This window comes from Helicoverpa armigera, chromosome 11, assembly GCF_030705265.1.
Source record: "Helicoverpa armigera isolate CAAS_96S chromosome 11, ASM3070526v1, whole genome shotgun sequence".
Classification (NCBI taxonomy): Eukaryota; Metazoa; Arthropoda; class Insecta; order Lepidoptera; family Noctuidae; genus Helicoverpa; species Helicoverpa armigera.
This window is the reverse complement of record NC_087130.1, coordinates 11,464,324-11,481,738: the sequence shown is the minus strand read 5'-3', so window position 1 is coordinate 11,481,738 and position 17,415 is coordinate 11,464,324. Positions and strand designations below refer to the sequence as shown.

Sequence of the window (17,415 nt, the reverse complement as noted above, 5' to 3'; positions counted from 1 at the left end):
TACCACAAAAACTTTTAAACGTCAGTTTATGCCTTGTCTAAAAAAAATGTCAAATTATGGCGTTGATATATGGTTCATTTTGGAGCCACAATTTTATTAGACAAGTGTAAAACAGGGTTTAAAGTTTTTGTAGTAAGGCCACTAGTGTTAAAACTAGTCTAATAAAATTTTCGCATTGGATGTCCTCTCCTATTACTACGGAGTCAAAGTGTATTGCCCAAAATATATTCGTAGTACAATAGGATAATGTTAGTTAGCGTAATCTGCGCTGCACGACACCTCGCGACAATTTATGTGCCGCCGGACGCACGGGATTAAACTCTCCGGGAACAACGAGCAAAAAGGAATTCTGCTCGATACTGCCCGTGCTTTATTAGCTGAAAATGTTGCTGAAAACACATGTGGATAACGTATACAAAGATCGTTGATTACCTTCGATAAAGACATGTTTAAAATGGAATGTTGAATTATTTTAGCAGACTCGTTCAAATTCATGTTTAATTTAGAAAGGATGTAAGAATGAGTGCGAGGCAGGTAACACAGGCGGTGAGGCAAACGTACCATGAAGTGTAAGCTCGTCAGCTTGGCAAACACCGCTAAATTGGCTAACGTAGCCGCCTATTTTGTTTCAGATAAACCGTGAGCCGCTCTCACTGAATGCAGCAATTTTATATCGCTTTCCAGCAGTTGAATACTAAAGTTTTTTAATGTATAGAAAAAGTACTCTATGTAACTGCACTAGCACGGATAAAATGACACTGCTACGCGACTGCTCAAATACATACACGATATTAGAAAATTAAAGTATTAATAATTATTGTTTTAATTTGTAAGCATCAATTAAAATAATTTAGTTTTAACGTAGTTCGCTGGTGTGACAACTCGGGCCGCAATATAAATACAACTCAAGTCGAGGAAAGCCTTACAATAGCGGCTGCAATTAAAGCAGTTTCAAAACCATTACTGTATTTTTTGCAGCCGGAGAACTTCAGTAAACAATGAAGCTCCAAACGGTGGGAATATAAAAATGGTGCGCTTGGTTTTAGCTTCTTTTTTGCAAGTCAACAGTAGATTGAACCGGCGAGCGCTGAAACTTTGATGTAGTCATAGATTCGCACGGGAAAACCCACGATTATACTAAACCCCAGATAACAATTGAAACGAAAACGCTCAGAACTATCAGAAAAGTTTTTTCCTGAGAACTTCGGGAAACAACAATACAATTACAATCAAAATCATATGTTAGACTATAGCAAAACTTCTGTCATTTCAGTAACAACAATATTAACTTTAAGAATGATGGGCGTAATCACCGAAAACCATTACGCTAACTTGGACAAACTCCGCGTGACAGGCGTTCCTATATCATCATTACACAGTACGTGGGACTGGGAAAGCCGCGTATATCACCCACTAATCCGCATCAAATACATATTTGTAGCAGACTAACCACAAAAAAACCATGACCTTTGCCACTGGTGTTTGTTCACTAATGCCTTCAAAGACCTCGAATTTCGTGTTTGGAAGCCGGCGGCGGAGACCGCGGCCGTTAGTTGCGTGCCGACCGCCGACGCGAGCGTACGTCACCACGAACACTCCCTGCACCCCCGGAGAGGACCCCCACACGAAAAAGTTGCATCTAGTGAACAAACACAGTTCGAGTGCCAGTGTTGTTGTATTATGCAGGAGCGTGATGTTTGCATAGCATTCCGTAGCAGGCCACTTTGGTAGTCTGTTCGCGCCAATGGCAGTATCGTCGAGGAGGTAAATATTGACGCTAGACGATGGCCGGCTCCGGCAAGTCCTCGCGACCACGGTCCGCTGCCAGATAAGTATTTGCTGAGCGTTCGAACCGCGTCCATTCCATTTCCCCGCGATTTCATTTGCATATTTGCATGATCATTGAAAACAAATACGGTTCGGACACGTTCTTTCAAATAATCCTCAGCACAGCAAACATGAGAGATTTTCGAGTTTCGCGGACATACGTGAAATCCTCGCAGTTTGTTGTTAATAAATGCATTTCTAAGATAATATCGAACATTTAGAATTTAGTACGTCGTTTAAAAGCTGTTTCTGGTTTGGTCGCGTCCCATATGTAAATGCGAGATCGTACGCCGGACCGATCGGAACCGTGCACGGCGTGTGCTCTGCTCGCCAACAAAATATATCAATTAAAGTACTCTTTTATATTTCACTGTTAAAGTTCCAGACGAGCTTACGTAAGCTTTCGTCGGACTCCCCGCCCCCACTTATGTAACTACCCGATTTGGAAGGAACTTTATCTTTTTCAGATTCAATTTTAGGGAATATTGAAATATCTATCCCACAGACCTACATCTTACTGTTGTTTCCGCATAGTCACGAGAAAATCGTCGAGCGCGGTGTTACTACGCGTTCACTTGAATCAAATCTTTTCATTTAAAAGCTATTGTTTGTTTTAAACAGTGGGGAATTGAGTTTGGCGTGAATAGGCTTCGGAAGACTTATTTCGGTAAATAGGTCGGTGCAACCTTGTTACTTGGTGTTATTGTTGCACCGCGAGGCTGGTGCACTATGACGTGCTGAGCCAGACATTCGCTGCACGCGAGCTCATGGCGCTAATGCAATCCCATTGCGCCCTTGATCGAGTATCTGTGCAGCATTATCAATGAACATTGCAATGGATTCTAACTGCCTATTAATGCTCCGCCTGCCAAATATATCTGTTGAATTACTCGAACAATTGAGATGAACGACGCCGCGATGAATCTGCCACGACAGCCAAACTTTACCTTCGTTTGAAGATGAACTCAAGTCTGGGATTATCCGAGATCTCGCTTTGAGGAAAGCAAAGATTCAAAGATAGTGCTCATTGAATTTAACCCTCTCACCAGTGTTTGTACAAGTTTCAGATAAGCAATCGAATTAACATTCGCGGATAGTGAAAGTGATAACTCAGGCTTCCAGTGTTCGTAATCCAGGCGCTTTGAAAGGGTTACGTTTGATGATGCCATTAACCGGTAAATCTCGGTAGATTTGAGTGTTATTATCAGCTGCGTTCGTTTACGACCTTCCTGTCTGATGCCAACGTTGCGTTTTAAACGCTAAATAAAATTATCCTTTATGTAGGCTATTACAGGATAATGGAATTAAATAAATATTAAATGGGCAGTAATAAAGTTAAAGCTTTTCGCCTCGGGGAGCAGTAGGCAGGTAAATTCTATATCTTCCTACGGATAAATTACTTTACAGTAAAGAATTAAAAGAAGGAAAGTTCACAGGCAAACAATCCGGCCAGCGTTAACTGAGGCTCAACGGTCGATAAGAAGCTTGGAATTATCTATTCCATTACACCGGATGGCCTATATCAATATTGCCCTGGGGAGAGCTTTCTGTGTGAACTCGTGTAATTTCACTTACAATTTAGGTAGGTGGCCCTGCGAGCGTTGACCGCGCTCGCAGTACATACGTACAGTATCGTAAACATGTAGCGTAACTACCGCACACCTCGTCATTTTATTGGGTAAAAATATAAGCGAAGGAGTTTTCAGGGGCCATAAACATTGATCAGTACCAATTTGTGCCCCGTGCAAAGTTTCGCAGTATATTTTGGGCAGTAGACGCCCTAAAGCAATAAGCCATTTTATTTCTAAGACACACATAAATCTTTAGAGAGACCATTTAAGTTGTGGTGATTGGTGGCCAGATAGTCAACATTTTTGAGTACATACATTATGATTTCACGGAGTTATGAAGTCAAATAAAGTGTAAGAAGGGTTGGCTCCCCTGAGGTCAGTCATGAAACAACATTCCTCTTGATTTAGATTTACGTGATACGAGTGACAACTATACACTTATACTTGATAGCTTTCATATATTAGCATTATTAAATAATATCTTATCAATAGATATGATACGGATGGAAAAACAACATTATATGTATGAACTATTTTTATCATACCTAACAATTATTGGGAATCAATTAGTCTGTTATTATTAATTATTGCGGAAAAATACAATGTTGCATTACTAAGTATATGTTGCTATATATGGAGATCTTTAAATAACTGCAATTTATGGCAATATAGGAAAACCACCGCACCCGATGTAGGTGGAATATGCGTTCAGTGGCAATTTGATGAGAAATAGGCAATATCTGCGGGAGGGTCGAAAACCCATTATCGAGTAGGTCAACAGTGAACACTAACGCTTCTGGATTGGACGCTTACGACCATTCTATGATTGAATTCTGTGCCGACTCTTCCGATGGATGGAGAAAAATCAACTATCGATACAGAATTGACAATTCAATCGAACATTCTGACCACGTTTTGGGATCGAATCGTTTTCCTATACAGGTTTGACCGAGTTCTTTGTAAGTGAATACTACCCTTTTAGCACGATTCATAAAGCACTTGTAAAAAGTTAGATTAACCATGCGACTTAAACGCTCCGGTTGAAAAATGTAGCAAGTGGAATTAAACAAGCTTATAATAATAAGATTATTTTCACGGCTCTGAACTCCTACCATTAGCGGCATCAAGTGTCGCCGCCCTGGTACAAGCTTATCTGAAGCAAACTTTATGAGTACCAGCATATACACGGCTACACGAACACTCGCTATAATTTACGATAAAACATAGCTAAGGAAGTACTATTGAATAGATAATGTGCTGATAATGTAGATTAATAACGACAGATAATGATAACACGTTTCAAGTAGCGCATGCACAATGGGCTGTACACTTTACGAGCGGAGAAAGTGGCTAGAGCAGTATGTATGAGGTAGTTACATAGTCGGAAAAATTCTAAAGAAACAGAGGAGATTAATGATAACAAGATAACCTTCAATTTGTCTAGCGCAAGAATATAAAATTCCACTTAAAATATCCGCTGAAAGATAAAAAAATAATAAAAAAATGCTAGGGATAGTGGAAAGTTCATTTTGTAAAGCTTCATCACTAATTTCGATCTCGGCTAGACATATTATGGGCTGGGCAAATCCATATCGCTTGGAACTTGACCTACAAAATTAATAAAAAGCTTTTCAAGTGCCTTGGAACATCGCGATGTTATAAGTAATGTTAGTTCGATAAGATTTTGTTAGAAAAAGGGCCTTATATTTTAACCGTGGAACTGTCTGGAGCATAGCCCAGTGGTTACAAGTATGAGCGGTACATACACAATTAGAAAAAGGTGGAATTGTTGTTGTATCGTGATAAAATAAAAAGTTAATACCACAGCAATTAAACGCAGCCAGTCATTTCGGGTAATTTGGGGACCGACGCGGATAATGTCGTTACGCACGATACCGCCTCTTGATAAACATCAATATTTGCTTGTTTCAAGTGCTTTTATTATTCAATTATAAGTTTACAGTGATATTTTATTGAAATAAGATAAGACCCTGCACGGTTGATGGACAGTAAAGTCGGACAAACAGTAAAGTTTAAATGTAAGAGTGGATCTGATACTGACGCCTACTTCACAATACGACCACATCGCGACATAAACTCCAAGTGATCTTTTGTGCTGACTAAGATTGTGCCGACAATGACAAACCGTATACCCTTAAATGCCTTCTTTTATGTTCGTACCTTTTGAGTAAAGAATGTTAAACCTCTGGGTGTGGACGAAGGAGCATCTTGAATAGAGCCCTTCAGTTTTATGATAGTGATGCGCTGAAACTTCAACAGTACAGCGACATGTAGGTTTGTGTAATAGGAATTATCTGTATGTCGAACCTTCAGGCAATATCGATGAATTTTGTGAGTTTAGAAATTCATTAGTGTTGCTTTACCGAGTAGGTATCAGAAACAAAAGCTTTATAATGTACATAATAATATGTTCCACAACATTACATTTAATAGTTAATGAGCGTTACACGCTAACAATACTTTTCTAGAAATTGGTCGGTCACCATTAATTATGGAAATTAAACCGGAAGCTTTGTGCACGAAATCCATGAAACACATAAAAATAAAATTGTAAACACAAAGTCAAGGAAGTCTGTTGAGTTCAAGGATACAATGGGAACATGTAATTTACTAGAAGAAGACAGTAAAATATTTAAGTGTAGTCTGTAGCCTGTAGCACGTAGGTTGTGTTGGTCGGCGTATCCGAGCGCAGCTACTCAACAACTCTCAACAAAGCGAACTTCACTCAAGAAACAATGAAACTTATGAATAAAATATCGCACCACCTTTGAGCTACAGGCCACCTTGTTTACTTATTTAGAGGAATTCACTAAATAAACTTCTTCATATATAAATAAAACGAAGTCTAGATAGTCTCTGATAAGGAACTTTTTCTTGTCGAAGAAAGGCAAAGCTTTTAAATCCATCAGTGGCATATGACTCGTGTGCCAGACGTCAATAAAAAAGGGTTCGATAAATGCGAAGGTCTGAACACACGGCACAGAGCCTCACACACTTCATAAACGTAGGTATAACATAACTGTGGGTCAGTCGTGAAACATTCAGTTGAACCATATCAAAATTTAAGGCTGGCTGAACTAAAGAAAAATTAAGCCTTTCATTATTACAGATAATACAATAAAAAGCTTTCTTGAAGCGCTGTCCATCACAATGTTATTCGCTTTCAGGGTAATGTACACACTGACCGGCGCACCCTTAGCACACAATGTAAGTTTTATCACTATAATAAAGACGGGGTGGATCTTAAAGGGTAGTCTCGCGACTGGGACCACTATTATTGTCAAACAACAACATAAAATCTTTTAGGACATTGGTAATGAGAAAAAAGTGGACACGGCTGAGAGAATTACAATCGTTACTGTCTGCAACTCTAATTGGGTACTATTTACATTGAATGTCTGGAAAACTCTACGTACAGTCAACTGCAGGTCAGTGGTAACAGTTTTATAGGAAAATCGTACTTATTACTATTGAGTTAAGGTGCATGACAGTTACCACTGACGTGCGGTCTACCGTACAAGTGATATCTCGAGAAAATGTGTAGAAACTCGCTTTCATCTATGAGATGGCTCAATAAAATTGAGATAAACAAATTACCGGTACTTCAAAAACTTCTCGGTTGTACGCAGAAGTTTGTCCTGATTGTATCAATTTCACCATTCTGTCATGTTAGTGAGAAACAGAGGCGCGCATCAAACGAGCACAACCGGACTTCGCTTTGATGTTTTGTCAATTCATTTCGGCATTAACGAAGCGAACTATGTCTGCACAAATAAAGAATCTTGTTGCTGTCTCGGGGGCGTTAACGCAATTTCCTATAATCTCTCAAGAGACTCGTGTCAATATATCACTTCTAAATTGCTTTATATAGAACATTGAAAATAAAACTCGGTATTATATTAGCACCAGAAGGATTTGTTTGGCGCGTTACGATCTAACGAAGTTATTCCTTTATTTTTTGTCGAGACTTGAATTTGAGACAGTGTGGGATAAGTATAGCGTCAAAAACAACTCCAATTATAAATAAATGTAATAAAATTTGCCAAAAAATACCGCGGTTCGCCTTCAATTGTTGCCTCAATAAAGTCCAAAAATGGTATTGAACTCTCAAAAATTTTCCGCGTTCAAAACTAGTCAACCAAACAGGCGACAAATTGATTGTGGTTAAGTGTTTAAAGTAAGCAAATCGTCGGGAATTAGCGGCTCTCATCTAATCAATTAAGGATGTTAATGAAAAGCGCCGCTTAGCCTTCCAAATATTGTGTGAGATCGCGCTTGTCACACGGAGCTGAGATCATTCGGCTAATTGCAACAGACCATACTACCGCCGATGTTACACGTCTTGAGTCTATTAAAGCTTAGCTGTTCACGGTGTTTGTAAATTGATTTATCTTTGCGCCGCTATAAGGTTAATCTGGGCAACATGCGACGGTAGTAGACGCATGGCAAGAAAACGTGATATCAATTCTATAAATTCGCAAAAAAAAAATGGTATTTTTAATAAACTTAACTTCAATAGAATTTCTGCAGCAAAACTGCAAACAAAGTTGTGAAGGCAAAGAACAATCAGAGATGTCGAGCGACACACTCGCACCGCCTCTCCAGTGTACTCTGCTGTAAGGCAAAGATATTGAGTGAAGTATCGCGACGTGTTGAGGACAGACACGAACTACACTTTAAACTTAGTCGTAATCAGTACGATAACCTGCTGGACCCTCAGAATACCTCCAGGATAGTTTCCAGTCTGTAAAATGACTTGTTAATTCGATTGCCGTTTGTTTTTCGCTCCTTTTGTACTTAAAACGTTTAGAAGCTTTTTTTATTTAAAAAGGTATTTCCCTTTGTTCCAATTTTAGAATATAATTTGATTCTACCAGCAATAAAAATATCCACGCCTTTTAACTTGCTCTATATTAAATTCTAAAAGTCAACAACGTTTAGCCGAAGCTCCAAAGCCTATAAAAACAAACCTCAGCACATAAAAAAATTACTTTTTGGTTAACAATTTAGATAGCACGATATAATATCTTGATATGTCATCTAATAGCATTGGTGGAACAGGGTTGCGAAAGGGCGAAGGTTTATGCACCGGGCGACGACCTTTCGTTCACCCTACCTACCCCATGTTGGACGTAACGATGGACACATTTGTCCCGCGCACACCGTCCATCAAATACATGGGAAGCACTATAATCAAGCAGAGTTATCATCTAAATAACGACATCGTTAAAATCTAACTCTTTGAAAATAAATACGTATTGCTCGAGGGGCTTTTCATGCGAAATTAACTAAATAAAAAATTCAATCAAGTCGGATATTTTTCCTATTCAAATTACAAAAGCCCCGAACTAGCTTCAATCAAAGGACGTTTTAATTAAGTTACAAAAAAAAGTTCTTAATTAATAAGACTTTTGTGTTCACTGATGGAGAAAATACTACAAAGAGTTTTGGTACTCAGCCAGTAGAAATGTAATCACAGAAACTGATTCGGTCGGATGTCAGACGTAACGCCAAATATCAAGTTCAACCCGTACAAAATATTCAATTTGCAATATTGTTTGTTTCGGTGATGATGTCAAGTTATTTTAGCGAGGAGACTTTTGGGCACGGATCTTAGCACCCATGTTTTGTAACAACATCCACTGCCAAAACTGGTTTATGGACATAATGACGTCACTAATACGCAGATTTTTCTATATTTGCACGCATTGTGCAAGTGTCAGACGCCTATTTAGGAGTTTTCACAATACAAGCGTTCATGGAGTCAATAATGTCGTAATTTTAGCGTTTATTCTGTTTTTAACGAAGCGGAGATTATGTGAAGTCGACCTCGGCTTTACATCCGGCTTTGGTCAAATAGACAATGTACGGCGCACGTGTTGGGCAACTTTCTCTGTTTGTCGCGATGTTCACGTGCGAGATATGAGCACTCGTGACTGCTATCAGTAATGTTCAGGTTGGCTGCATCGCCAGTTTCCTCCCGCGCTGATGTCTTCCACTTGAGAGCTGCAGTTACAGCTCCTCACGTTCAGGGGACAACGACCCATATTTTTATCGAGGCCAGTAGCTCTGCCAATGTTTTGATTTTAAGTTTGTTTTATTCCGCCATTCACTTATTTCGTTCTAATAGGTTTATGAATAAACCTTATTCTGCGGAAGCAGTATTGCGTTTTTACATTTCCATTTTGTTTTTTCTATTTCAAACATCGTGCTAGCCATTTCATGTAATTTAAAATGTTACGTGATAAAGTTTTCAGGCCTTCAAATGAAGCTGGAACTGCCAAGTACGAGTATAAATCAAAGTTATTTGACAACTGAGATTTTCCAATAATAGGGGCATTTTCCTTTCCGCGCTCTTCGGAACGCGAACAACGAACGTCCGCACGAAACTTTCTTAGTCTTCGCATTATGTTGTGTTACACAACCCAATTGTTGAAAAAATATTTGTGCCTGTCTAGCTCAATATTGGTAGATGTTATATTTTATATCCGTTCGTTCATACAGTAGAAGAAATTCTTTAATATGCGTTGTTTTGTTCTAGTACAGCTAATCAATGAGTCACAAACGTCACAGTTATCTCTTGCCCCCTGACCACGTCACTCGATAAGCCGCGGTAGTAATTCAAAGATCACAATTTCTAAACAGATAGTTTGCAACCTCTGAATGTTTATTTCCAAAGTTATTGGCTCCCCCAGTCGGCCACATAGTACCCCTGTAATAGAAACAATATTGCTATCTTGATTGAATTGTGACCAGTAATAGCCGGACCATTTGTCTTCATTTTTGACCTTTACCGAATCGAATCGGAGTTTACCCGAGATAGTAAATGTTTTGTGGTAGTTTCTATCTGTGTGTTGTTTACGTTTATATCGTGTATTTGGAACACAGTGATGGAGATTGCGCGTATGTACAACTGTTTGAGTGTCGATATCAAGGCCCTTAGGTGACGGGTAAGTGTTTGATGTTGCTTTATTTGTTTAAAACGTTGCATTATTTAATAGACATTTGTTAATACAACATTCACAGCCCACTATTGATACGTCACAAGCATGTTATATTGCAGACCTTACCCTGGTATTTACTTAAACACACACTACATTGTAATAGAAGAAACTACTATTTAGAGAAGGTTTTAATAACGGTCATTCGTTCGATAGTTCTATAATTATATACGATAGTGGCATTGAAGTACGCTAATGTAAGTCCTCATTCCGAACAAAAATACACATTAATTAAAATCGAAATGTAACGAAAAATTGAGCAATTAAAATAGTTGTTACAATGTTTAGTAAATCGAAGTGCAGAGGTCGCACGCGACGCTCGCACGCCACGTTACGTAAAGGACGATCGTAGATATAAACACAAAAATTTACTAATCGACTCAGCCACTACTCTAGCAGTCTCTGCTATTTTCTCGATTAACTTTTTCTGTGTCCCTGAACAACTTTACGGCATTCAATTACTTACGGTGAGAGTGCGTTAATCGATTTAAGGTGACTGTACCGTTTGAAAGTTTAATGATAATGAATTACATCGGAGTCCTCGCGTGTTTATTTGTTTGTTGTGATAGTGTAAACACGTACCTCGCTTCAATAATATCGGACGATGTGATATATTGTCGTAGGACAGTAACAAATTATCTCAATTTAATTTCCCTCCCCTAAACAGAGCACAAGGTAAAACTTGAGCGTCAGGCAATAAATAACGTGGGAGTCCCGCGAGTGAAATGACTTGTAACGTGTGAGCAATATGGCGGTTGGCGCCAAATGGCTAAATATTCACAAACGCGCCTGTAAAACAACTCAATCAACGCGTTAGCTCGTTAAACATGTCATGCCATATTAATTATTCGTAGTCGGTTACCTGCGCATACGATAGTCATGGAAATTAGGATGGTTTTATTATTTATCAGATCATTTTTGATGTGATCGTTAATTATTGCCTTGAAGTGAACATCAAAGACGGCAATTAAATAGTGTGGTATAAATTCACGCGTAATTTCGAATAAACTATCATTGGGGAAAATCTTCATACGTTCGCAAATAAGTTGAGTGTTCTTAGTGCCCTTATATGCCCTTATATATATAAAGGGAGCAGCAGCTACACTCGGCGCTGTTTACCGACTAAATCTACTTAAGCTCGCTACCCAGCTGTAAAGTGGGTCCATTAGGCGTGGGATCCGATCAGATCGGATCATAATCGAAGCCCACATCGGGTCCATGAGCCACACAAACGACATTAGTCACGGCGACCGCAGCGCATGCTAATGTTCTAGGCATTGGCAAAGGGCATTCTAGTAGCCCTGTCTGTCTGTGACCGGAATACTATCTCCATCACGCATTCGTATGTCGGCCCCCATCATGTTCTATCTATGGTCTATTCTAGATGTGTCTTCACTGGTCGCTATGTTGTAATACTTACAAATACCTATCTTGTTGGTAATCAAAAATATTTTGTTGCCCTCGTAAATAGAAATTGTTTTAGTTAGGAGTTACGCAAGTAAGCCTTCTTTGATTCGATCTTTGATTAGATTTTTCCATTCCAAGATTTCTAGAAACAACGACTAGAAGGAGGAATTCATTGCCCTGCTATTCGTTTCCATAAATAGATTTACCGCCTTGTGCAATAGATTCAGATATAATTATTCTGATGAATAATAGTAAAACGAGAGCACCGATTCAATCAAAACACTAGAGCTGAAAGCATTAACGTATTCTCGGAGATATCCATAAATAATGTAACGCCAGAAACTAATCCAATACGTATAGTACAGTTTGCGCGTGTCGGACGCGTGCGATGCGCACTAAAATCACACGTGAATAAATCCATCCATCCAATCTGTGTATCGAAATGATCGCAAATTGCTATCTGGTGTCGGTCATCGTGGCCACACAAAGGATTGCAACCAAATTGTAAAACCGCGTTTGACATTTCATTCATCAAAACATTGTTTGGGTTTACTGAGCAATTACGTAGCCAGCAACCGTTCTGTCACATCACAATCTGATTTTGATTCGCTGCTCTCTTATTTCATTAAAGCGTTCATCAATGACATCGAACCGAGATTCGATTTCCAATCTGGATTCCAAATTGATCGTTTTATTAATAAATGTCAATGAATTGTCGTAATAAGGCTGTCGAACCCGAATCTGCGTAAGGATCGATTCCGTGCAAGAATTCTAAAGCCGTTTCCGCGTCGGAGGAAATTTACGAATACTACCGCGTAGCTACTTCGTTATTTGTACGAACATAAATTGTCATCAAATGGACGCCGGCACCGATTGCACTTAAACGAAACGGAATAAATGGGACCGCTATAATTTTATTACTTTTTAATACAGGCGCCCAATTAAATGTATAATTCAGACTTTTATAGTTCTTTGTAAAATATTTTTAAAGGTTACCTTATTCGAGCTTCTTTACTTGTATAATATCAACAGATTTCTCTGTACAAAAATATATTAGCGCTAAAAAGATCAGCAAAATGGTGTTGATAAATTAAAATTAATGGAGTCTGTTTTGATCCGCGCCCATTTGTAATTCAGATGGCTGTGTCGCCGGTCGGTTCAGATGAGGCGAATGTAATTGACATTGTCAGTACCAGCCAAGTTAAATATTTCATTACAGAATTACACGCCTACTGAATAAAGTTTTAAAGAGACTTCAAAAAAATGAAAAACTATAAACAATCCAGTAAAATATGTGTATGCAATTGTTTTAATTGAAGCATTTTCTGCACACTTTCCAATGTCGTACTCCGAAGTTTCTTGCAAGCAATAAAACCTGACTGTGACGATCAGTCACACTCGCTGTTCGGAATCATTTATCGAGTTAGCAACTTACAAAGTTGCACGTGAATAAGTAACTTGGCTCCGAAGGACGCTACCTTCAAACATTACCGATTATAATTGTTACAAAACAGGCGCGAGTTTATGACCCACGTGGCCTTCGACGTCTGGAAATAATTCATTTATAGCGAGCCGGCAATCGATTAGGGCGCCGACAGACAAAGCTCGTCTCATACTGTGCTACATAAATAATTCAACGGCGGCACCGGGAGCGCCAACTTCCGACGCTCTCGCAGGCGATCCCTTGAAAAACTTCATAATGTGATTTAGAGAGGCGTGCGAAGTGGAGCCGCTCCTAGCGAGTAATTTGTGTGGCGACGCGCCTCTGCATACTGAGCGCCACCGCCGGCGCATTATTTGTGCACGCCGCTATGCATTTACAAGGACCCACGTGCACCCCGCCCACTCGCCCCTGCACATGCTCTAAATACTAACTAAACTAATATGCACATTTTGTTCCAGGTGTCCGGAATCTTCAGCGTAGTGCAAATAAAATGTGCCACAAGTGCAAAAGGGAAAAGACCTCTGTGCATATATCTAGTGTGTCGCGACCGCGAGTGACGTGTGAGGGTAACAGCTAAGAGAATGTGCGCGTGAGTGAGACACGACGTCGGACTACTCGGAGTGGGGGGCGCTGGCGACCGCGGCCAGCGATGGTATGGACGTTGTATTGGGGAATGAGAGCGACTGGGGGTGGAACGCGACCGAGGAGGGGGAGAGTGCGAACCTCTACAACTACTGGGCATGGAGCATCGTGGACGGCTCGCTGATGCTGCTCATAGTGAGCGGCAACACGCTCACCATCCTGGCGGTGACGCTGAGCCGCCGGCTGTCGTCGCTCGTGTCCAACCAGTTCGTGCTCAACCTGGCCATATCCGACCTCATGGTGGGCTTGACGCTACCCTACCACCTGGTCTTCTACCTGAACGATGACTTCGGCACGATCAAATGGTCGTGCCTGATGCGGTTCATTCTAATAATCCTAGCGTGTCTCGCGTCCATTTACAACATCATAGCGATAGCTGTAGACAGGTAAGTGGAATGCCCTCTGTTTCAGTTTTATTTCAAAGAAATCTTTTCACTATAAATAGAAACTTCAATGTCGTGGTTCTGTCACGGCATGTAAACTTCCATAAAAGAATTGAATAAACCGTGATTGTTTGTTGTAGAATTGCAAAGTTATATGAATTGGTATGTTCCTCTTTGCAGGTACATAGCAATAGTGCACCCGCTGCACTACAGCCGGTACATGACGAAGCTGGTGACGCGGCTGCTGATGAGCGCCACGTGGTCGGTCGCCGTCTGCATCAGCTGCATACCCATGTTCTGGAACGACTGGCACGAGGGTGTCGCTTGCGAAATGAACATGGTACGTACAACTCACATGTAGACATTATATTATCGATCAGATCAGAAGTTCAAATATCTTTATGACCAAATTCATGACAGGGAAACATCTAAAAAAAGCTATCCTACAGCGCAATGATCTTGATAGTAAAATATTACAATACACGATAACAGTTAAAAAAGTATATAAATATCTCCATTCTCCGGGGATGAATACTCTGTCAACACATTTCGTAATAAGAAAACATTATCTGAAATTCATAGTGGAAACGAAGTGGTATGCTCGGGGCACGTTCCTCAAGCAAACCCACTAAAATATAAATAGTAATACACTTCGTTTCTGCGAACAATATTATGTTACGATACGTACTTATTCACCGGAGACTATGCATTAAACAAAAGCTTATTAATTTAATTATTCACCAAAATGAATTCTTACATACATTATTGGTAAAATTAAGATTCTGCGCGAAATAATATCGATATGTTATTTTATGAACTGGAATATAAAAATGATATCGGACCCCACAAATTAGTATTTTTTATGGCCCATTAGCAATATTTGTAAACATATTCATTAAAAGGGTGCACAAACAAACTGCTCCTTGCCGATAACAGCTTCAAGATAAAGTAATTACTAAACTCATTAAAAACTGGATTGTTCGGGTATAAACCTTTGAACGGCATGTAACTATAGTCTTTGAACTCTAAACGAATGTTCATAGTGCGTGGAAAAAATACCCGGATGCGACCTTTGTATCTCAGTTAATTTAGCGTTCTTAAATACAAGCACATACATATTTCATACTCAAATATTTGAACGATCAACTCACTTTATTGGCCAAATCCAATCATTTAAAAAGAATTTTAATGTACACGGTCAAATATAAGAAACGTGAGATTACTAACTAAACAAGATCAAAAATGCCGATTGTCAAAAATAGACGAGCACATATTCCTTCTATGAATTCTATGAATTAAAGAGATGATAATGGACTGTTTATTGTTTTTCCAGGTGGTGCCCAAGAACTACACGACGAGCATCCTGGCGCCGATGTTCTCTCTCATCTGGATGGTGATGTTCATCCTGTATTGGCGGATATGGCGCGAGGCCACCTGCCACGCGCGCCGCATGCGGGCCAACACCTGCTGCCCCACCGGAGCCAACGATTGGAAGAGCATACAGGTGAGCACATTTCTTGAGCAAAATACGAATGATTCAGGACGAAGTAAAAAAGTAAAGGATGTCCAAGAAAGTAAGGTCCGTTGTAAAAGAGTCCGTCAAAAAATATTTAACTTTATATACGAAATAAATATCCAATTAATCCTAACACAAGATTTTTTTACTAACAGGTGGTGCTCCTAGTACTAGGATCATTCTCAATATGCTGGATGCCGTTCGTGGTGGTGGCGTGTGCCCAGACGCTGCCGATTATGCCGCTGCACAACCACATCGCGTACCGGCTCACCTCCTCCCTGGCCATGTCCAACTCGGGCATCAACCCCCTCATCTACGCGTGGAAGAACGCCGGCTTCCGTGCCGCATTCGCTAAGCTACTGCGGTGCAAGAGACCAGACACCTCGGAGTACCGAGGCTCCCCGGCTCCGGAAAGAAAACGCGGTTCGGTGGCCCTTCGAGAGGGTTCCATAACGCGGTCGAGTGCGCCCAGCGGGCTGTCAAGCCTGGGCGGGCGGCCGGCGCGGTTGCTGTATATCGAGCACGAGTCGGACACGTCGCGCTGCCGCATCATCGAGAACGCGGGCTACGTGGAGGCAGAGCGCGGGGACGCCAACCCCTCGTACGCGCCCGACGCGCCCACGCCCGTGCATCGGCCCGCGGCGCCCGCGCGCGCAGACATAGTGTAGTGTACAAACGATCATTAGACGTTTTGTGGGAAACGTGAAACGCTTCTAGTATTTAAAGTTGTTAGTGACTGTAGGTACCCCTTTCGCATTTAGGTACCTGTTCGAATCTACGCTCAAGTTTTTAAAAGCTTTATTGTTGAATTTTTATTGAGAGATTATAATGAGTTCCCTGCCATAATGATGTTTTAATATGAGGTTCTCTGTCAAATAAAGATGTTTAAATGATATAAATAATAATTAAAAGATGTTCTATGTAATATTAAACTGTCAATAACGTGTATTATTTATTTCATCCTTGTTTTTACTTGGTGATATTATTTCAACTGCCACAACGTCCGGTAGGACTCACAACGCCATCTATGACGTAAACCCTGAAGTATGTGAAGCATGAAACCGCCTGAAAGACGAGGAATTCACGTATTATACCACAGATGGCGCTCAGTGACAGTATATGTGCCAGCAGAAAATACACAACATGAATATGCAAAACTCGAATAATTTGCATAATTGCTAAATAAACGAAATAGTCAATCAAAAAACATAGCAAAAAAATCTTTGGAAGTACAAATTGAACGCTGAGATATTGGATGAATTGATTCTTATAAATATTTATAAGTTGGTGAATAAAGTAAATATCGCAACCTGTTAGTGATAACGCGGACAAATAGCAGTAAATATATTCCTGTTTCTGTACATTGTGCAATCTAAAGAGGTCAGCGATGGACGAGAATCACGCCGACTCGACTCGTTGCATTATTATCACTAGCATTCAGACAACGTTTGAATTTGTTAATTATTTAAAACTATATTATTAATTGGTGTTATCTGAGCGATATCGAGCTATTAGGTTAATGGCACCATTCTCACTGGACGCTTGATATTGGGCATTCGCTCGCGTGTGTAAGAATAAGGAAAGATTAAAACTACCGTAACGT

At 40.1% G+C, this 17,415-nt stretch overlaps 2 protein-coding genes across 3 annotated transcripts in view; one reads left to right on the top strand and one right to left on the bottom strand.

Moving 5' to 3' along the window:
* Positions 1–17,415, bottom strand: part of Nonc (no-on-and-no-off transient C) — a 103,547-nt gene that overhangs the window by 78,490 nt on the left and 7,642 nt on the right. The gene's annotated exons all lie outside the window — the stretch shown is intronic.
* On the top strand, positions 1,538–16,776 carry LOC110375558 (5-hydroxytryptamine receptor 1A). 2 transcript variants are annotated; one of them, XM_021333703.3, is made up of 5 exons: positions 1,538–1,764; positions 13,730–14,299; positions 14,477–14,636; positions 15,630–15,800; positions 15,968–16,776. In XM_021333703.3, exons 2-5 carry the CDS (start codon positions 13,926–13,928, stop codon positions 16,478–16,480), a joined length of 1,218 nt encoding a protein of 405 aa, XP_021189378.1. In that variant the 5' UTR covers positions 1,538–1,764; positions 13,730–13,925; the 3' UTR covers positions 16,481–16,776. The 2 variants fall into 2 exon arrangements, with proteins under 2 accessions (XP_021189378.1, XP_021189379.1); XM_021333704.3 differs by lacking the exon at positions 1,538–1,764 and adding an exon at positions 9,953–10,369.

Coding starts and splice junctions, on each gene's coding strand:
- LOC110375558 (XM_021333703.3), top strand. CDS start 13,926: ATGGACGTTGTATTGGGGAATGAGAGCGACTGGGGGTGGAACGCGACC. Junction 14,300..14,476: donor ATAGCGATAGCTGTAGACAG/GTAAGTGGAATG, acceptor TCCTCTTTGCAG/GTACATAGCAATAGTGCACC. Junction 15,801..15,967: donor ACGATTGGAAGAGCATACAG/GTGAGCACATTT, acceptor TTTTACTAACAG/GTGGTGCTCCTAGTACTAGG.